General features: G+C 39.3%; 1 protein-coding gene across 1 annotated transcript in view; it reads left to right on the forward strand.

Annotated features, from left to right (window-relative positions):
• Positions 1-5350: 5350 nt before the first annotated feature.
• Positions 5351-23083, forward strand: part of LOC122798770 (gastrula zinc finger protein XlCGF57.1-like) — a 172575-nt gene continuing 154842 nt past the window's right edge. Inside the window, exon 1 of the mRNA XM_044067881.1 lies at positions 5351-5519. Coding sequence (XP_043923816.1) covers positions 5508-5519 — 12 coding nt within the window. The 5' untranslated portion in view covers positions 5351-5507. The remainder of the gene's footprint in view (positions 5520-23083) is intronic.

Raw genomic sequence — 23083 nt, forward strand, 5'->3', positions numbered from 1 at the left:
TGCAGCCGGGGGTGGGACTATGAATGCATTTATACCTTTCCCTAGGAGGGTGTAGTTTGCCTTGGTGAAGTTTTTGTCTGACTTCACCCTTTGCAAGTTCTGGTGTTAGTGCCAGTTCGAAGGAGACTGATTTGTGGTCTGATTTAACTAATGAGGGATCGACAGTTGCAGTGGTGTATCTGTCATGTTAGTGAGGACCAGATCTACTGTGTTTGTTCCTCTTGTTGTGGTTTGAACAATTTATTCCAGGGCATTTGAGTTAACAAAGTCAAGGAACTTTTGCACAACTGAGTTAGGGCTTGCGTAAGTTTTCCATTTGATGGTGGGATAATTGAAATCTCCGGTGACCAGAGTGTTTGGCTGTGTTTGGATTGACTCCAGTTTGGTCAAGTAGGCCTCATGCGCATCATGATTCATGGAGGGGTAACTATAACTAACTATGACTTGAATGGGGATCTTACTCACAGTAATCTGAACTTGGAGTAACTCCATGGAGTTGTTCTGTCGAACTAGTCAGGAGGTATATTTATCTCTAATATAGATATAAACACTGCCTCCTTTGGTTCTCACATGTTCATTTTGCGGTCTGAAGATGTGGAAGGCATTGTAACCTTGCTAGACAGGGGTACTCTCTGAGGCTTTGAACCAGCTTTCTGTGACTGCATGGACATCTACATTCTCCAGTGATAGAATTGCTTCCAGGGTGTGCAGTTTTTGGTTTAAACTCCTAGCATTTAGCAGCATAACCATTGTTTTGTTATTATTGGCAATTTTCATGTCGGCAATTTTGTTTTTGAGACTTTGCCTAAAAAAGGCACTATGGGGAGGCAAAAGCCTTTCCCAGCAGCTGAAGGCGTAGTGGTGCCAGGTACAAACTGTCTGTGACAAAGCAGCAAGGTTTGTCGACTATGTCATCCCAAGCTAACAGAAACTGGATCCCCTTTGAATGACATCAAAAACTAAGCCAATTATTGAAATCCATCATTTTTTGTTTATACTGTGGCATCAAGGTTAGGGATGCACCTGCCTGGGACACATGCTGATAGAGCTCAGTCATGTCTCTCGTCATATAATCCAGTGAGGTATATCTTAGGTCGTTCACTCCAACATGAACTATGACAGAGTAACAATGGTATTGACCTAGCCAAGTCTTTGACACTATTCCCCACTCGGGCATAATAGATAAACTCTCCCAGCTAGGCATCAACCCGTATGTTACCAAATGGGTAGCTAACTGGCTCACTGATAGAACCCACTCTGTCAAAGTAGTGGAAGCCACCTCTAGTAGTAAATCCATAATGAGCTGTGGACCTCAAGGATCGGTCTTGGGGCCTCTACTCTTTGGGATATACTTTTCTGAGGTGCAAGCCAAAACCAGTGGTTTATGGCTTACCAGGTTTGCAGATGACTGCAAGCTGGGTGCTGTCTTAAATTCCCCTAGCGATGTGAACATCCTCCAAGAGGGCCTTACCCAAACTAATGACTGGTGCCAGAAGTATGGCCTCAAACTGAATGCCAAGAAATGCATCATTATTTCCTTTGGGGAAAATGTCATCCTCACTAATTATCACATTAATAACAATGTACTAAGCATACAATCAGTCATGAGGGACTTGGGCATCCAGGTTGAGAGCAACTTGACTTTTGACCACCACGTTGCCTCTGTTGTATGGAAGGCTTTCTATATGGCCCACTTCACAAATAAGGGTATTTCATCCAGGAACAAGGAGGTCATAACATCCCTGTACTCCTCCCTTATCAGACCCATTATTGAGTTCAATGCCCCCTTCAGCATGTACCTTGCCAAGCATATGCACATGCAGCAGTTGGATAGACCACAGAGGTTCCTGACCAGGAAAATCCAGTGTCTCAAACATCTATCCTATACAGATAAGCTAAAAGCCCTGTCCCTCTACTCAGTCTCATACAGACTGCTCAGAGGTGAAGTGTGTCTGGCATACAAAGCCATGTTAGACCCAGCCTTGATTGAGTTGTTGCATAACCGTAAGACAAACTCCACTCGTGCAAGCCCACATGCAAGGCCTTAACCTGGTCTGTGATATTAACAGAACTTGTTGGTGGGATAGATTTGTGTCCCATTGACTCCCCCATCTGTGGAATAGATTCCCTCTCCATGTCAAGCAGAGTACCTCACTAGCACTCTTTAAGGGGAACCTGGACGACTGGATGGGAAACAGAAAATACACCCCTGGGATTCCACCTGTGTCTCTGCTGAACAGGGCACACAGGTGCTGACTTTGAGGGAACATGGGCAAAATTCTTGGTTAGGCTTATAAGGGCTTCCAGGCCAATAGCCTGGTATCATCCTATGAACCTATGAACCTATGAACCTATGAACCCATGTACTTGTTGCCAAGAGACCTCAGTGCGTGCATGATCTGACAAATTCTGGCACTGGACAGTCAGCTGACCGTGACTTTCTCCTTATCTAACCTCGTGAGTGGGACATCTGTGTGTCTCACTGAGGAGCCTCCAATGACTAGAACATTTGGTTTTTGAGTGTTATGTCTTAGGGGCTTGGTAGGTGAGACACTGGTGTTGGTATGTACCTTGGGTGCTGTGGGAAATGTGTTTGGTGTAGCAGTCTTGTGTTTTGGAGGTCTCTGGTGTTTTGATAAGTTTTTTGAGAGAACCTACATGTATGTTGATTTATGTATTGGATGTCTACTATGTGTATGAGTAGTGTTACAATGTGTATGAGTAGTGGTGGGTGAGTTGACATCTTCTGTGTTACTGTTTCTAGTGTGAGAGAGCAGGGATTTAAGATTCTTGATGCAGATACATCTCTCACACTCTGTACTAGAGTAAGTTATTAGTAGGGAGTTGTCAGTGTACATGAGGCAGTTGCTACACTGCCTCAGGAGACTGAAATCAACAAGGCCAGCAGGAGAAATAAGGGTTGTCCAATTCTCCATAATGCTAGGTTTGAGGAACTGTTATCACAAAGGGGGTGCTTTCAGGACTGACCTAGGAGGTGCTCTATAGATGGGTATTTCTCTTAGGGTTTTTGGCTGGTGGGTTAAAACCAGGATTAAAAAAAATGCCTTAAACAACAGGAAAAACATCACTGAGAGACTAAAAATGTTTTAAACAGCAAACAAATCAGAACTAACACTGAATACAATGCCTCCTTTGACATTTATCTAACCAGAGTCTTGCAATAGTTGGTAAGCCTACAAAGGTTTCTCACCAGGAAAATTCAAGGCATGAATACCCTGTCCTACAATAACCACCTAAAGGCTTTGTCACTGTATTAAGTCTCCTACAGGTTGCTGAGAGGGGATCTTTGTCTGGCTTACAGGGCTTCCTCCAGCTCAGCCCTGGTAGATCTGTTGCATGTGTGCAAAACAAACAGCACCAGAAACACTGATCCAAGGATCTGAACTTTGCTTGTGACATAAACAGAATATGCCAGAAAGACAGATATGTGCCCCAAAAGGAAACCCACACTATGGAAATATGTCCCCATCCATGTAAAACAGAGTTCATCTCTGACCCTATTCAAGTGAAACCTTGACAATTGTATGGGAAATTACATGGTCTGACCCCCCCCCCCCCATGTCCCTTATGGAAAGAGGCCATCAATAAGAAGACTATTATCTCCCTACTAACATGCCCCACCCGTCATAGATGCCCATGATACTTGGGTCTCAAATGGTTAGGGGTGCATGGCTAGGCCTGTAGGGGCCTAGTGGTTGTTAGCCTAGTAATAACCTATGAACCTATGGATTGTCTTGAAAGGCTGTTGTTTTGTTCTGTTCGAAGGAGATCACCTTACCAGATGTGGTTAGTACAGAAGACAGGAACCTAATCTTGGCTAGTCAAAGACAGAATGATTTTCAGTACCATGAAGGTATCTGCAGTGTACATACTTCCTAACACGAAGATATATGTGAAGTAGAGATTATGATTTTTAAAATAGAAGGTTAAAGACTCAAGTATTTTTTCATACAAAAGATGGTACTTGATTACAGCAGCTTATCTGAAGACATTATAGATTACCAAATAAATGCATTATACAGGAATACAATGTACCAGGCAGTTCATAGGTTCATATGTTCATAGGTAGGTACTAGGCTATTGACTCTGGGGCCTATATAAGCCTAGCGAAAAAGGTTACCTGGCGTTCTTATGCTGGGGGAAGATAGAAATAAGCTGTTGCTTAATTGGAATATTCAGCCTGTCCAGCAGACAGAGAAATTGATAGATTTGGTCAGCCAAACAGTACTTATTACATATCGACGTCTGCACTTCTGTAACTGTAAGTGGCTAAAGAAGCAAATGCACAGAAACTGTGTACCTTACTATTTATTTATTTTCTACCTGGCAGTATTGAACAGCAATCCTCATTCATTCTAGGCTTATTCTGATCATATGTTATTTTAGCCTCATATCTTACTGCATTCAACCTCATCTGTAGACCACTGCAAACGTTACAGTAGAGCTGTTGAAATAACAAGGCCATATATACAAGTTATAAAATAGCACACACAGCAGAAGAGTGAAGGGATTTATGTAATGAAAATGAGCAATTCCTCAGAAATGTGCATGCTGATTGGACAAAGTGAATCTAACCTTATCCACTGGTTGAAAAACCAAAGTCCATGCAGCTGCAGTAATTAGAAACAAAAATTACAACCACCATATTCGCCACTTAAAAAGCAGACAACGTAAAATTAATCACTGACCCACTATCAGCTAACATTCAAAAGGTCATCCTGCCGTAGAGATGCTCCTTAGAACAGAATACTGCAAAGCAATTAAAGCATTAATATATATAACTGCAAAGCAATTAACATATATATATATATATATATATATATATATGTATGTGTGTGTGTGTGTGTGTGTGTGTGTGTGTGTGTGCGTGTGCGTATATGATTTTTTGTTTTATTTTGTTTTAAATATGGGCACTGAGTAATATCAGTAAATCACTTCTGGGTGGGGTTATGCTTGTTCACCCACGAGTGACCTTTTTTGTTTGATCACTTGGACTTCATTCTCATGGTGAGATCATGCCACAATGTATAATGTAAACATTTCCCTGGCTCCCTATCAGATTATTGCAGAAATGGAAATGTATAGAAGCTGGTTTGCCACAGTTTAATTTCTCCAGGAAGTTTGCTGTTTGTTTTGTCACATGCAGCAGAAATTCATTCAGTAAAATTGTCCCTTTTGGCAATGTGAGGTGAAAGAAAAAAACAGCTTGTCTTATTTTATTAAATACTTATACAATCCCCTCCCCCTGCAGTTTCCTCACATCTCTAGATCATGAATATTAATTAGGTTACCAGCACAGGGTAGGACACAGTTCACAAGTGGACAGGAAGTTGAGTGTTACTTTACAAAAACTTGTTTGAAAGAGGTTTTGTTCTTGTGCAGAAAATTATAAAAACATTTTGATTTTCTGTGACTGTTTATCACTCCCCAGGTTCCTAGTTTTTGCATTCAGCAGTCGCCTGACTTCCTGAAGAGTCTGATTCATCATGAAGTTGGAGGTAAGATCTGAGCTGATGAAAACCTGGGTTTCTGTAACAACTTACTTTTGTTCTTTAGATCTGAGGCAGCAGGCCTTGTGTTTGTGAAAGGTGTAATTTGCATTGCTGGTAATGAGGCTAGGAACAGGGACAGGGCAACATGAAGCTGAATGGGAACAGGTTCATGTGAAACAAATATCCATTGCACTTCTGGTCCTGAACTGTAAAGGCAGCATGCTCTTGTGTTTCTGAGCTAAGATCACTGAGCTGGAAGACAAGGATGTGTAATGTACAGAGAGAGAGAGACAGTCTTGTGAGGTACCCTCTAAGCAATGTCTGTATGTCCGTGAAGCTGTTTGGAGAGCTCCTTTGAATATTGAAACCTGTGAGGGTTTTGTTTGTTTGTTTTTTTCCCCATGTTGTTGGACTGTGTGTAGTAGCAATGTAATGAAGTGTTATTAATATTTATTTATTGACATTTGATTATCAGGAAAGTTCAACTGGGTAGGAGCTCATTTTCTAAGTACTAGTTTAAATTGTTCTCTTAGCGATGCAAGCAAAATGAATTGAACTATACTTTTTTCCTTTGGGGAATGCTCAATTTACAGTGGGCCTGTTGATTGGTCTATCCAATTAGTATGCACATTTTTGAATAATTAAGGCAGTTTTTTGTATAATTACATTTGTATTTTACTTATCTATGAATATATCCTGTTGAAGTGCTGTACATATGTTTTATAGTAGTACTGGCCACATTCATTGTTGGGCAGAAGGTCTGACACCTATGTGATATGTATCAAATTTGGTTAGCTCCCATGCCTGCTGCTGTAGATTTGAAATTACGTCAAACTTCCCATGTACACACCTTTTATATGAATATTGCATGTATAGCTTTCTTATGCATGATGTTTACTTGTCTGCAAAATTGCTTTTATTATGGAGCTTTTCTCTGAAAAGTTGTTACCCATTCAGACTTTCGAGATAAACAAATGTCATATAAATAAATAAATAACGTTTACAGCTAAACATTGTAAACATTTTTCAGTTTTGTTTACTTTTTTTTTTTAATTTATGGCTTCCTGCTTTGCACAACAATTAGTACTCGATAGAAAACTGAGAGCAGAGAGAATAAAATTGAGATCCTTACTTGGGAAGAGATAATTTCTTAACAGCTAGTTATTGTGAACAGGTAGCCTTAAGCAAGGGTGGGTTTGAAGCTTCAGTGGTCACTTTGATTGCCTGGTTACAGTGAAAGGTACCTAATGCTTAATATCTAGTGGTTATATATGCTATTTTTATCGCATGGTGTTGACATGTTCTGTAAAATGTAACAAAAGAAATCTAAAGGAAAACAAAAAAGAATAAAGAAAAGCATAGAGTTTTACTGTTCCGAAAGGAGCTAGCTCACTGTTTGTATTTTGGCTTTAGGAGGACTCTTGAGTAAGTTAGTGTTTATTCAGTTGTTTGCATGCAATTTTATTCTAACATTTATATTGGACAGATTGTATAATAAGGCTGTGCACTATTTCATTCACTCTCTGACTACCTTTTCCTTAATCCAGTTTGGGGTCACGGAGAGCAGGAGTAGGGCTAACACCTTTTAAGCTGTCCAAAGCGGGATGTTTTTTTTTTAATTGAAATGTGATATTTTACAAGACACACAATGTCTTTTATCAGTGCAGAGGACTGGAATTAACTTTGTTCACAAAATAAAAGCTCACACTTACAGAATATAAACTGATTCTGTTGTTTCATATCGTATTAAGGTATTTTAAATACAAAATATTTATTGTATGCAACTATTAGTGGAAACTTTGGAAATAGTTTTGCCCTGAAATCTCACGACATTTGACATTTTTCATGTTTTTCATAGGGCAACAACTTTTCAGAGAAAAGCGCCATAATAAAAGCAATTTTGCAGACAGGTAAACATCATGCATAAAAAAGCTATACATGCAATATTCATATAAAAGGTGTGTACATGGGAAGCTTGATAATTTCAAATCTACAGCAGCAGGCATGGGAGCTGACCAAATCTGATACACATCACATAGGTGTCAGACCTTCTGCCCAACAATGAATGTGGCCAGTACTAATTAAGTTTATAAAACATATGTACAGCACTACAGCATGGGGACTGTCCTAAGCAGGAACCCATTCCAGTACTCTTTGGGTATGAAGCAAATTAACTAATCCTTTTAACTAAAATCTGTTCTGACCTCCCATCTCCTCAGAAATGATCGAGATGAACAGGAACAAGTACAATCTGACTTTATGTTAACATAAATCCAGTTTGTACTCTAGTTAACTACTTTCGTCTTCCATGGACTTCATCAGAACTGGACACTAACCTTTCATCACATCTTAAATTAAGTATAATTGATTACATGACTTGTTTAAATTACAATTCAGTTTAATTAATAAATTGACAATTAAAGAACTTGTATAAATGTTTTAAAACAACAGCAGTTTAGTCAAATAAATATTTCTTGTGACTACAGAAAACATGTACACTAATGTAAAACCAATCTAAAATCTTTAAAAAAAAAAAAAAACATGAAAACTTAATCTGTAATTTAGCAGCCTGTAGTTTTAAAGTACTTTGCAAGGAAATTGTGTCATTCAACAATGGGAGTTCCTTTGCATTTAATCTTAGCTGCCACGAAACTTCCCAATAGTCCATAAAGTCTGTTCTTCATTTTTTCCCTTAGAACTGCTCTACTAGTAATCTAAACAGTATATCCCTTAACTAAAAAGCGCAGCACTTGTTCCTAAAAGCTTTTTTTTTTTTCCAAAAAAAAAAAAGCTCAGCACTTGTCTTAAAAGCATCTTCTTTTCAGGTTTAGCACTTCTGTATTATACAAAGTCCCTCACTAGCGAACCCCCCCCCCCAGGAGTACCCACTTCCTTACTAAGTCCTCTCTTATTCAGTTACACCCCTAACTTCTTAATTTCTCTAGCATGTCGAAGGGCCAGATGCTGGCATCCTCTCCTGTTCAGTTGGTGAATCTGGGAATATTGAGGCAAAGTTACAATTGCCTCATGTACACAGACAACCCTCTCCTCCTCCCACATAACACAAATACTTGCGAGAGATGCAGCTATTTGGCCAAACTGGAGGCTGAGCTCTCTCAACTCAGGACTGGCAAAACCAGACAGGAGGAGAAGGCAACTACACACACCACAAAACCAGTCTCACATAAAGCTATCACAACAATGAATCAAACACATAAACACACAAAGACATACTCGGAGGCTCTGAGCAAAAATTTACCTAAACAGCAGAGGCCTCCAAAGCAGACACCCAAGCAACTGCCACCCCATGACACACCACAGGCAACACATAAACCACAAAATCAGTGTGCAAAGCAGTCACAGCCCTTAAGGCCAAATACAACACCAAACATACTTGTCATAGGTGACTCCATAGTCAGACACACTGACGTCCCACTCACCAGGCTGAACAAGGAGAGGGTCACAGTAAGCTGCCTATCGGGCGCTAGAATCTGCCACATAACACAAGCACTCGGGTCACTCCACAGCAAGTACAAATATGACACAGTCATTGTCCATGCTGGTGTGAACGACCTGAGACGATACCTCCCTGGACTACATGAAAAGAGACATAGAGGAGCTCTCTGATTATGTAGCCCAGGCAGGTATGACCCTGACCCTGAGCAGTATCCTTCCTTCACCAAGAATGATGCCACAACATAGAGACAAGATGATCAGCTTTAACAATTGGCTTAATTTCTGGTGTCATTCAAAGGGGATCCAGTGTCTGTCTGCCTGGGATGACATGCTTGACAAGCCACGCTGCTTCGCAAGGGACGGCTTGCACCTGTCACCCCTGGGATTCCGGATATTGGCTAAGGCTCTTGCCACCCCCATAGTGGCTTTTTTAGGCAAGGCTCAAATTCTAAACCTACCACCCTAGAAAACAAAAATGGGAAGAAACTAAGGGTAATGCTGCTCAATGCCAGAAGTCTAAATCTCAAAATGCACGCACTCGAGGCCCTTCTCAGTATGGAGAACATTGATGTCTGTGCTGTGACTGAAACCTGGTTCAAGGCTCCTGAGAGCACCCAGACACTATCAGGTTTTACCTCATATCATGCGTTCCAGCCCCAAAATCCGGACCACACCACAAAAGGAGGGGGTGTATCCATATTCATCAAGGATACCCACACCTCCAGGTTGGTGGCAACGCACGAAGCATCGGAAACCATCCAGGTGCAATTAACCATAGGCAAAACTGCTCTACAATTTGTAGCATGCTACAGGCCACCCTCTCAAACTCAGGAACCCCACACAGCCTTCCTGAAGACACTGGAAGGTATAAATGTATCTCCAAACACCATTATATTGGGTGACTTCAACTACCCGAATATAGACTGGGAACATTACTCAAGCCCCAACTTTCTAGCCCAAAGGTTCCTGGAGTTCATAAATTCAAATGCCATGGAACAACTAGTCACCATTCCCACGAGAGGAGAAAATATACTAGATCTCATCATCACAAACATGGGGACAAAATGCTCCACACCGGAAGTATATCCCTCATTGGTGAGATCAGATCATAAACTAATCTCACTGGAAATCCACATCTCGCCCCCACCCCAAACAAAAAAGACCACAGTGAAGAACTTCTCTAAAGCAAACTTCACACTACTGAAGACTGGTGTGGTATCCTTCAAGGCCCCCAAGCCAGTGGAAACCACAACCCAAGCTGCGGAAGCCCTTATAAATGCCTTCTACGAACACCTCCAGGACTGCATGGATCAGGCAATCCCTAATAAAACCAAGACTCTTTCCACCAAGGGCAAACGTCCAGTCTGGTGGACCCCAGCCATAAACAAACTTTACAATAAGAGGAGAAAGCTGTTACATGATAGAGCAAAATCCATAAAAGAGAAGACACCCTTGATCATTATTAGTAAAAAAATACGAGCACTCATAAAATCATCCAAGGCCAACTTTGAGAGAATAATTGCCATAGATTCAAAAGACAATCATAAGGCCTTCTTCAGCTATGTTAGAAACCTAGGTGGAAACTCCCAGATATGCTCAGAATTAGTCCAAAATGATACAAAAATCACTGAACCCACAGACATTGCCAACATACTGGCAGACAGGTTCAGTGCAAACTTCACCCCCCCCCAAAAGGAGAGATAACTATCCCAGCGGAGTGTAGCCTCCCAGACATCTCAAATGCACAGGTGAAAGCTGCTCTCTCTAAAGCTAAAAACACAGCATCAATGGGACCGGATGGTGTCCCCGGCTGTGTGCTACACGAACTCAATGAGGAACTAAACCCGCACATAAGGCAGCTGTTTAATCTTAGCCTTACCACAGGATACGTGCCCAAGGAGTGGCGTACGGCAACTGTGGTCCCACTCCACAAAGGCGGTGCCTCTACGGACCCTGGTAATTACCGCCCCATAAGCTTAACAAGCCTGGTCTGCAAAGCTATGGAGAGGATCATAATGGAACCCATAAACAAAGACATAGGGGACTTGCAGAGATTGGACCCGACCCAGTTTGGCTTTGTCAAGGGGAGATCATGCCTTTTGAACTTGGTCGACTTCTTCGAAACAGTCACCAAGACCATTGATGAGGGAAAGGCAGTCCATAGAGCCTACCTTGACCTTGCAAAAGCTTTCGACACAATACCCCACTTGGGTATTATAGAGAAACTTACCAGCTTAAATGTAAACCCATATGTCACAAGATGGGTTGCAAACTGGCTAAAGGACAGAACCCACAGGGTTAGAGTTGCTGGCGCCATGTCAGACTCCAAGCCGGTCACAAGTGGTGTCCCACAGGGCTCAGTCCTTGGCCCCCTGTTGTTCGGCATCTACTTCTCAGAAGTACAGGCAAACATAGGAGGACTATGGCTGACAAAGTTTGCAGATGACTGCAAACTGGGCACCATAGTGGAAAGTACATTGGACACAGATATCCTTCAGAGGGGTCTCACGGAAACTGATAGCTGGTGCCAGAGCCATGGCCTGAAGTTAAATGCCAAAAAATGTATAGTCATACCCTTCGGGAAAAACAAGGTAACCCCAAGCTACCATATAGGTGGCAATCCACTAAGCACAGAAGAGGTTATCAGGGACCTGGGGACCCAGGTTGACAGTGGCCTTTCTTTTGATACTCACATTGCTAAAGTGGTTAGAAAGACCTTCTACATTGCCCACCTGATCATGAAGGGATTCACATCCAGATCAAGTGAGGTCATTGTTCCCTGTACTCTTCACTTATCAGACCAATGATCGAGTACAATGCCCCATTCGGGATGTATCTCACCCGACACCTGCAGCAATTGGAGAGACCCCAAAAGTTCCTCACCAAAAGGATAAAGGGACTCCAAAATCTTTCATATGCTGCCAGACTGAAGAAACTCCAGCTCTATTCAGTCGCATACCATCTGCTCAGAGGTGACCTGTGCCTGACATACAAGGCCATGTCCAACCCGGAATTAATGGACATGCTCTACCTCAAAAAATCCAAATCTACCAGATCCACTAGAACAAGCGACTTAAACCTTAGCACAGATATAAATAGGACATGCTGGAGGGATAGATTTGTCACCCAGAGACTCCCTATGCTGTGGAATAAAATCCCGGTCCATGTGAGGCAGAGCACCTCGCTGGCTCTGTTCAAGAGAAATCTTGACCGGTGGATGGGAGATCGTAGGTTTACCCCGGGAATCATCTCTGTGTCACTGCTGGACAGAGGCACAACAAACTAATGGGCACAGTATTTTTTAACATAAGGGGTGGCGTAAGCCACAAAACGTTGGGCTAGGATTATTAATGCCTTAGGGCAGATAGCCTAGTATAAACCTATGAACCTAAGGTTAGCTCCCAGGGTCCTCCCATGGGGTTATGTACTGCTTGTTCAAGCACAAAGAAGAAAAGCATCTTGTTATTTTCACAAATCAACTTGTGTCTAAAAGGAACACTGGAATGCCTTCTGGCATTAATGTCATAAAGATGCTGCTGCATTCTGACTCTTATTTTGCATTCAGTTTTCCCAACATAAAAATTAGAACAGCAGTCGCAGATTGCCAAATACACAACCCGCCTAGTGTTGCAATCATAATGTGAGTGGAACTTAATCCTGTAATTAACACTGACAAAAAATTCCTGACCCTCATATGCAGATCTACATTGTGGGCAGGATCCACAATTCCTGGTGCCATCCTTAAAAGTGCTATAATTTCTTCCAATGTGTTTGGTACTTCTTTCTAATCTCTCTTTGATGTTACGGTTTCTAGAATAAGTAATGCAAGCCAACAGAATTAAACTGAGCAAGACCTTACTATGTCTAGGCAATTCCAATTCTGTATCACAGCGTAGTAGGGTTGCCACCCATCCCACTTTGCGAGGGGCAGTCCCTCTTTGGGCAGTTGTGTCCTGCAAAAAAATTGTAAAAATGGCAAATGTCCCGAGATTTTAGGACAAAATTATTTCCCATATTTTATGTAATAGTTGCATAAAACAGTTATTCTGTATCTGAAACACCCAAATGTTATAAGAAACAGAATAAGCAACTAAAATGCTACAAGAATAAGCTTTTATTTAAGCAAATAAGCGAAGTTCTGTCCTTTGTACTGGCCGTGGGTATGCTTCGCCCTGCAAAATCTGACATTTGTACCAAAAATGTCCCACTTTGGGCATTTGAAAAGGTGGCAACCCTACAGCTTAGAAAAAATAATTTCCTTAGTTACCCCGATTTGCTGACAAAGTATTTCTGACAGAGTAGACTGCAGGGAATGTTTGCAGTCTACCACCTCACTACACATCCCAAAAATGTTTTTTTACTTGCCTTTGTCTTACTTATTACACCTCCAACATTTGCGGACCACCCAAGGAAAAATTCTTTGGAGTCTGCTTGAGGTATAAAAATATTTTGCATAATACTTCCAGGCAAAGATCCTAAATATTCTAGATTATGTTTCATATTTGGGCGCTCTACATATATACTCACATTTTTCTTTGTGAATTACTTATCCAGTCTCTCTTCCCAAGCTTTGCTAACTTTCTCTGATTGATTCCCATAGTTATCATGCAATATTTTATATGCTCTACTACTTATCCCAGTGGTTTCTATTCTAGATTATATTAAAAACTCTAGCATCGCTGGCCTTTTGCGTAGGATTCCCGTGTACTTTCTGTTTGCCTGTACTCTATCAGTCCTTGATAAGGGAAGGCAATCTCTAGCGCAGAGCTGTCCGACCCTTTTTTGCTCAGGTGCCACTCCGTACTTCACAAGGTTCTGGGAACCACATTAACATATTGAACTTGTATATGTCCATTCAAAACAATTTGTTACAGGTCATACTGAGGGCCAGATAAAATGCTTTGGTGGTTTGGATTATGGCCCTAGGGCGGTCTGAGCATCCCAGCTCTAACCTATAGTCCAAATGAATTCTTGTTCTCTTCCCATTTTTTCACTCTCTAATTATTTACTCCCAATACCTTGATTCCTTTGCCAGTTTTCTCCAGTAAATTCCATCCCCTTCTTGCCTATTCTCTGTAGCCCTAATTGGAGTCGGAACTATCATCAGAATCTCCTTTCTCCATTCCCGCTTTGGCTTACTTCTTAGAATACTTTCGGCTGCTTTATAAATTTAATATTCTGTATGGTTATTATTCTGCTTAAGGATCTGCATCCCGAATCCCAGTTTCTCCATATTTCGTCAGCTTCCCCCCTGTTTCATCACCCCTTTCCACTTTGAGTTATAGCTTTCTGCTTGTGCTATGTATGCTTTAACTGTGTAGTGCAGAACTACCCCTTTAAATCAGGTAATCCCAAATCACATTGTTCTGTTGGAAGGATCAGCTTCTCACACTTGATGGTTGCCTTCTTACGCTCCCACATGAAATCTTTCAACTGTTTATTAATTGCTAGCCACAACTGCTCTGGCTGATAAAAATACACCTGGCCTGTATATATAACTAAAGGGACTAAAAACATTCACTGCTTGTATCTTACTGTCCCTATCCATTAAACAGAGCTTACAATTTCAGTTTTTGTATTCTCTGTTTAGTCTCTTCCAACATATATTTAGCTTCCATAACAGAATTCTTTTTAACCTGTACTCCTAAGCATTTCATTTGATCATGTCCCCATAAATATGGGTATTGCTGAACCAATTTGTGTGTGGGTACATCATTTACAGCCATTGCTTTTGTTTTATCTTCATTAATTTTGTATCCTGAAAAGACCTGAAACTCTCTCAGAATGTTCCACAACACTGAAATGTCCTTTTCTGGTTTTATCAGATCAAGTGGTGTCATCTGCAAATAAAGCCAACTTTTCTTGGTTACCAGACCACTTATATCCTTGAATTTCTGAGTCCCCTATTTCATGTGCCAATGGTTCTAAATATAACACAAATGACAGAGGGAAGAGAGGACACCCCTGTCAGGTTCTTCTGTTCAAAATGAACTCATCAAAGAGGAACTCCTCAGCTTTGATTTTTGCCTCCAGTCCCTCACGTATCCTCCTAATTAACCTTCGTATTATTTTCAGGTTTGGTTAATATTGATCTCTTTTAATAATGCTAGCTAGTAATTATTAGAGTCAATTACTGAAATGCTTAATGAATGTATTAGATAATTGTGCAAAAAAAAGAAGGATGTGGGGATATCTAAAACAGAAGGATATCAATGTTAACTTATTGTTATTTATGTCAAAAAGGAGGAAGAATTTAGCAACTGCACCTCTAATTACATTTGGTGGAGTGACACTAGATTTAAGGTTTTAAATCTGTATCAATTGCAAACATGAGGTTATTGTGTTTTGTAGAATATGATGAAGTTGTTTAAAAATATAGGAAAGTCTGAATACTTAAGGACCCACTGTTACTTAAAATATCTGAATTGCTTTCCAAAAATTGGATTAGACCCATTATAGAGTATAATGCCCTGTTTGGTATGTACATCACAAGACATCTGTAACAGCTGGAAAGGACACAGAAATACCTCACTAAAAGAATCACAGGCCTAAAGCAGATGCCCTATGCTGACCATTTAAAAAAAAATCCAGCTATACTATGTGGCATATCGTCTACTCAGAGGCGATCTCTGCTTATCATACAAGGCCATGTCAAACCCTGAGCTGTTGGACATACTCCACTTAAACAAATCCCAATCCCTCAGAGTCACATGCTCCAGGGATCTACAATGAACAAAATATGCTGAGGGATAGGTTCCTGACCCAGAGACTCCCCATACTCTGGAATAGACTCCCTACACATGTCAAGCAGAGCGCCTCCTTGGCCCTCTTCAAAAGGAACCTTGACAACTGGATGGGAGAAAGGAAATTCACCCCAGGGATCACGTCAGTCTCCCTGCTAGACAGGGGTCCAGGGAAGTAAATATTGTGGGAAGAAATATCCAGGGAATTGTTATGGCTAAGCTTATATAGGCCCTAGGGCCGATAGCCTGGTACCAACTTATGAACCTATAAAAAAACTGTATAACAATATACAGGATATATGTAAAAAAATTTATGAAACTTTGTCATTTAGGCCTTTTCCTGCATCAGCTCTCAATCTAATAATACATCTAGCTTCAGAGATTTCTGTCAGATTTTCAATATCCCCCCCCCCCCACATTCATTTCTTTTTATCACCTCTATGGCCAAGAATCTAAAAGAGTGTGTTGGACCATGCACAGTAACATGTTTAGTTACTGCATTTGTAACAGTGCCATTCTTAATGCACATTTAGCTTTGGTGCAGAAGGCTGTGAGTTTTTTTCCCACACCAGCTAGAGCAGCTGCTAACACTATAGTGCACCATAAAGGGGGGCTGCACTCCGGAGTGTGTCATCCTTCAGATGCGAGTTAAACCGAGGACCCATCTGTTTGACATGGTTTTAACTCAAGTAGATGTAAAAGATTGTACGACACCAATTGAAAAGAGTAGTGGTCCTTTATTTATATACAAAATAAACTTTTAGTTACAAAATATTTACATATTTACAAATGTGCAGATATACAGATATAGAAATCTATTTACACATATTCATAATTTCTTTTACAGTCATACTAAATTTTCATCCCTATTAGACCCCCACTCCTTTTCCCATAATCACCATCTGAGTTTAATATTGTTGCTAAAATCCAATTACCATTAAATCTAATTTAATTTATTCTTTCACTCCATATAACTCATGTAGCATAAAATAACCTTTAATCTATGTTTTTACATATTCTTCACTTCTGTTCTTATAATAGCCCTATTTAATCTTATCTACTTATTTTATATCTTCGAAAAATCCTCTTTAGTTTCCCCATAACGTTTTACTACTTTATGTTTCAAAAACACATGTTCTGTAGTTGGTTCTTCTTGACGATGTAAACATATTCTATCACTTTCCTTTTTATGTGGCATATTTCATTTTACAGGCAATTTATCTACAACCTGCAGTGTAAACCTTGGCTGGAGATGATTGTCACTGCAGAAATGACACTCCAACCTCATGTGCAAAATGGGAAAAGGGGTTGAGGATGGATGGATGGATGGCTGGATGATCTAGTACCAGTTACACAACAAAACTTGATATTCTACTTTCTGATTACATAGTAGATTCTTATTTTTATAGCTTTAATTTGTTTAATCTGTTAGATTTTCCCAATGTTTTACTTAGTAATGTTTTATGATTACATTTTTATACCATACTTTATCTATATCCTCAGCTTTTATTTTCCCCAAAAGTATTTTTATGGTAAACTTTTATTTCTTCATGTACACACCTATTTCTCTTTTACTCTTTTTTTTTTTACCATATCCCAGAATTTATCATACTTATATTTATACAATTTTTCTAGTAATCTCTCATCTTTTTCATTTATCCACTTTAACTCTTTGTACAAATTTAATGAAGCAGCATATACCACCGGGTTAATTACCTCTAAAGCCCCTTCCTCTTTATTTAAATACAAAACTCCTCTGTTTATTTGGTTTAATCTAGAACCCCACATAAATTAAAAATATATCTGCAGTAATTCCTTTTGCAATACTGTTGGCAACATAAATAGACCTGCTAAGTATGTTACTTTCCCATCAGTACTGAATTTATCAAGTAAGCCTTTTTTATCAGAAAGATAGTTTATATGTTCTCCAGCAAAGACAGGTTTGTTTTATTTCTTCTATTGTTTTTTTTCCTTATTGAATTCTATTTGCAACTTTATTCCAAAATTGTAAGCCTTCATTCATTGTAAAATAAATGCCCTCTATCTTTATCACATTACCTAAACCTTTACTTTGTTCTTTATTTAAGGCCATCCTTATCACCTCTAGACACTAATTTGTGTAAAGAATTACTTCTTTTATCCATTTTTTTTGCAGTTACTGTAATCTCTTCTGCATATGTTAATAGAACTGGAATTCTTAACCCTTACGTGTTATATATCCCACTTCCTTAATTTTGTGATTTATTTCACATACTGTCACTTCATAACTAATGTAAAGCGTATACAGCTCATTGGACATCCCTGTCTTGCATCTCTCTAAATATGTACCTCTTGGCTTAATCAGCTGTTTACAAGTATGTTTGCGTTATTATTACTATATGCTGACCTACATAATTTCCTACCTTTTTTAACTGTATTGTATTTCATTATTACCCATAAGATTTTGTGTCCAGTTGTATCAAATGCCATATTAAGATTTCCTGTCATGATTTTTGCTTCCTCTTTTCTATTCATAATATCATACACAGTTTCTCTATCATTAATAATAATAATAATAATTGATTACCTTTCCCCTTTACACTATATATACTATCTTTCATAATAATTTCCATTTTAGTTTAAAATCTCTTTTGTATTATTTTCATAAAAATCTGATTGTTATCTAGTACATCAGTCTCCAGTTTTTAATTGTCTTCTCTCTGCCTTCTTCCGTATGAATTTAAGTATTCTGCTAGATAATTCTTTATACATAAAACCTTCATTTAATCATTCATTCAAAACCTTAACAAATATGTTTGCCAATTCCTTCATTTTTTATACATTTCATACCCTATTCCGTCTGGTCCTGTAGCCAGATCTGTGTTTACTTGTCCTAATACTTTATCTAGCTTATTTAAAGAAATCTTTTCCAACTTTTTATTGTCTTTTTCCGTTAACTTTTTTACTTTCCATGTTTTTTTAACTGCTTTGTTTTTTTCTTTAAACATTTCTTATAGATATTGTACTGCACTATTCATAATCTCTTTCTCAGTTCTATTTCTCCTTTTACATTTTTATTTCTCTCGTTACACTATTGTCTTCCTTTACTAATCTAAGCAACTTGATACAACTTCTCATTTCCCTTGTAAAAAAATATCTTTGCTTATATAATAGTTTTTTGTATTTTTTCATATGATTCTTTTTCTTTGCCAAAGTACTTTGTAATGTTCATAGGTTAGTACTAAGCTTAATGCCCTTGCGAGCCATTTTAAGTTTAGCCAGTTATCCCTTGTAAGACTCAAACGCTGCACCTTGTGTTTGTAAGGCAAGTACCTTAACCATTAGGCCACCCTCCCAATTCCTGTCATTATGTTCTAAATCTTCCAATGTATTAATATATGTTTTTATATTTTCCTTTCTCTAGTTTTCTCTCATTATATTGCCACTGTAAACATGTTTTTATATTTTTCCTTAAATATCATCCACCATTCAGACCAGTTTTTATAAAATGTCAGTAGTACGATAGTAATATGATCTTTCCATAAATGTATTACTGATCTCTTTCCTTCTTCATTCCATGCTTTTTCATTTATCATTTTATCCCTTTGCCTATTTTTATATATTCCTTGTTTTACTTTATATCAGGCCATAAGTTCATAGGTATGTACTAGGTTAATGGCCCTGGGGCCTTTACAGGCCTAGCCCATAGGATTACCCTGGCATCATGCTACCCAACCTTATTTCCCAGTACCTCTGTCAAGCAGAACCACTGGAGTGATCCCCGGGGTGAATTTTCTATTTCTCATCCACTCATTAAGATTTCTCTTGAAGAGGGCCAGTGAGGTGCTCCGCTTGACATGTATGGGAAGTCTATTTCTTACATGGGCAGTCTCTGGGTTATGGAACTGTTCCTCCAGCTTGGTCTGTTGATTGTGGTAATGAGGTCTCTGGAATGTGTAGTGCAGAGGGATTGGGATTTCTTTAGATGTAGCATTTCAAAGAGAGCTGGGTCAGACATGGCTTTGTAAGTCAAGCAGAGATCGCCTCTAAGTAGGCGATATGAGACAGAGAATAGTTTGAGTTTTTTGAGTCTGTCCGTATAGGACAAGTGTTTAAGGCCTAAGATCTTTTGAGGTATTTTTACTGCCTCTCCGGTTGTTGTAGTTGTCTAGTGAGGTACATGCCAAATGGGGCATTGTACTCTAGTCTTCCCTCATTAGGCCAATCATTGAGGGAGACAATGACCTCTTTCTTCCTGGATGGAAAACCCTTAGTAATGAGATGTGCCACATAGAAGGACGTTCTGACCACAGTGGCAATGTGGTTATCAAAAGAGAGGTTGCTGTCAGCCTGTGTTCCCAGATCTCTTATGACGCCTTCTGTCTTCAGTGGACTACCATCGATGTGGTAATTCATGGGAACCGGGTTTTTCCCAAAGGGGATGACACAGTTTTTGGCATTGAGCTTAAGGCCATGGTTCTGACATCAGTCATTTTTCTCAGTGACGCCTTTCTGTAGGATGTCAACATCACTTGGGGAGTTAATTATGGCTCCCAACTTGCAATCGTCTGCAAACTTTGTTAGCCAGAGTCCCTTTGTGTTGGCCTGGACTTCAGAGAAGTAAATACCAAACGGGAGAGGACCCAAGACCGAACCCTGTGGGACTCCACTCATGACTGGTTGACAGTCTGACTTGGAGTCAGCTACTTTCACACTGTGGGTTCTACCTGTGAGCCAGTTTGCAACCCACCTAGTGATATAGGGGCTGATGCCTAGCTTAGTGAGTTTTTCTATGATTTCTGAGTGGGGAATGGTATTAAAGGACTTGGCCAGATCAAGATATGGCTGTATGAACCACTATGCCTTTATCCACAGCTCTGCTGACTGACTCAAAGAAGTCGACCAGGTTGAGCAGGATGATCTACCCTTCACAAAACCAAACTGTGTGGGATTCAGAGTTTGGAGGTTCCCCATATCTTTGTTTATTAGGTCTGTGATGATGTGTTCCATAGCTTTGCATATCAGACTCGTCAGGCTAATGGGGCGATAGTTCCCAGGGACTGTAGTCGCTCCTCCTTTGTGGAGAGGGATGACTGTAGCAGTGCACCATTTGGTAGGGACAAAGCCTGAGGTGAGGCTGGGATTGAACAGGGCACACAGGTGAGGTGCCAGTTCACTTTGTAGTTCATGTAGAACACAGCCAGGGATATTGTCAGGTCCCATAGAAGCTGTATTCTTGGCCTTGGACAGTGCTGTTTTAACCTGTGCAGCAGTAATACTGGGTGCCTGGCAATCTACTGGTACTGGACTGCTCCCTTGGGGGGGGGGTATAGTTGGCATTGAATCTGTCAGCCAGTATATTGGCAATATCTGTTGGCTCGGTATAGGAAGTACCATTGTGCAGTAGCTCCGAGCAAATCTGGGTATTGCTGTGGAGATTCTTTACATAACTATAGAAGGTCTTGTGGTTTTCTTTACTATCTGCTGCAATTCTGTTTTCATAGCTAGCTTTAGAGGATTGGATGAGGGATCTCAACTTTTTGTTGAGGCTGATAAGGGAGTTTTTTCCAGTCTTGGGACTTCACCTTATTCCGCATCAGTTTCCTCCTTCTGTTGAAAGATGATCAGAAAGTCTTGTTTCAACTACCTCCCCATCTCCTAAAACTACACCTTCTGATACTATAAAATAATCAATTTCAGTTCTAAAAGTAGCCCTTTGTAAGTCCAGGAATGTTTGTCTCAAAGTTTTAACTTACCACATCTTATACCTTCCAAGAGTTTTCTTATATCATTTCCTTTCTTTTTACACTTGCTTCTTAAATCACAATTAAAGTCTTCTGTCATTATAATATTCATATTTATCAAGACACAATCTACAATCTTACGTAAAATAAGGCTTCCCTTTCTTTACACTTGGTATAACCATATGTTATAATTTTATATACTTGTTCTTTCCAATTTAAAACTACAGTCATTAATCTTCCCATTGTTGGTAAGGTTACATCTAAAATCTCCACTTTATTTCTACAGAATACGTCTATTTCAGATTGTCTTTCCTCCCAATACTTTCCTGTGATTGTAATCTTTCTTCATTTAAGAATCGTGCATCTTATAATTTAATTACATGTACATCACATGTATTACAACACTCCGAACTCCCTAGTCTTCTTACTATATTCTTACTACTATTTATATTTATAGAAAGCACTGTAAATTCATGTTTTCATAAGTTCATAGATAATTATTAGGTAACTTTTTTAAATAGGTCATTCCAAGCCTAGCCATTCCCCCCCCAAAGGTGAGAATCAAACCTTGTTCCTTAACACCTTAACCATTGTACTAACTCCCAGTCATTAGCTCTGTATATTCCTTTTCATCCATTTATTTCTTTTTTTTTGTACTTATTCCTTTAAATTTCCTTTTTCTTTTACCCTTTTTACTGTTTTTTTTACTACCCCTCCATTTATGTCATCACTTATTTCTGAACCTTTTCTATGTCCTCTTTATTATTTTTTCATCTATTTTTTTCTAATTCTGTTACTTGTAAAACTTATTTTGTTTCATCATTTTCTTCTGTTTCTTTTCTTTTCCTTGCTTTCATTTTTGCAATCCATCCATAAATATCCAGTTTTCTTACATTTATAACATTTCAAGTCACATTTTTGCATCATTTCCCCACAAATACATTTCCTTTGTCACGGTTACTTATCAGGTGCCCTTCTTTTCCACAAAAAACGTTTTTGGGTTATCCCCAGTATGTTGCAACACCCCTATCCATCTCCACATGTCACAATAGTACAATCTCAGCCACCAGTCTATATACCCCTTTTGTCAAAAATGTTTGCAATATTCAGTACTTTTTTATATAAAGTTTTCAAATGTACTTTCAAAGTCTCTCTTTCTACCTCTGTTCAAAATTTCTTTCTACCTCTGTTAAAATTGTACATTAATTTTCTTTTTTTTTGTTTCCATGTTACATGCTTTTATCATATAAAGATTCCATGGGCTACAGTCTTTTTTCATGTTCTCCAGGAGAAATTTCTATTGAAAAAAAACAACAGTCTCAAGTATAGTGTCACAAAATGTCTCTGTGTTAATAAAAATGAATGCTCTTACCTGCTGTGCTTTTACATCCAAAGGAGCTATTAAACTGTCCCACACTTCATCCCTGTGTATTTCTTTGTTCTCTTTACTTTGAATCCTGACCACGTACTTCAATTTTTCATTTTCTTCTGCCTTTTTTTCTGCTACTCCCCTTCTGCCTTCTTTTACTTTCCCTCCATATGTTTTCTTTTCCATCTGACCACTATTCTTCAGGATTGTCTCTGCATCATCTTTTTGTATTTTCTCCATAATGTCCTCCCAGGAAACATGTTCTTCATTATCTGGCTC

This window comes from Protopterus annectens, chromosome 3.part1 (genome assembly GCF_019279795.1).
Source record: "Protopterus annectens isolate FY-2018-M chromosome 3.part1, PAN1.0, whole genome shotgun sequence".
Taxonomy (NCBI): Eukaryota; Metazoa; Chordata; order Ceratodontiformes; family Protopteridae; genus Protopterus; species Protopterus annectens.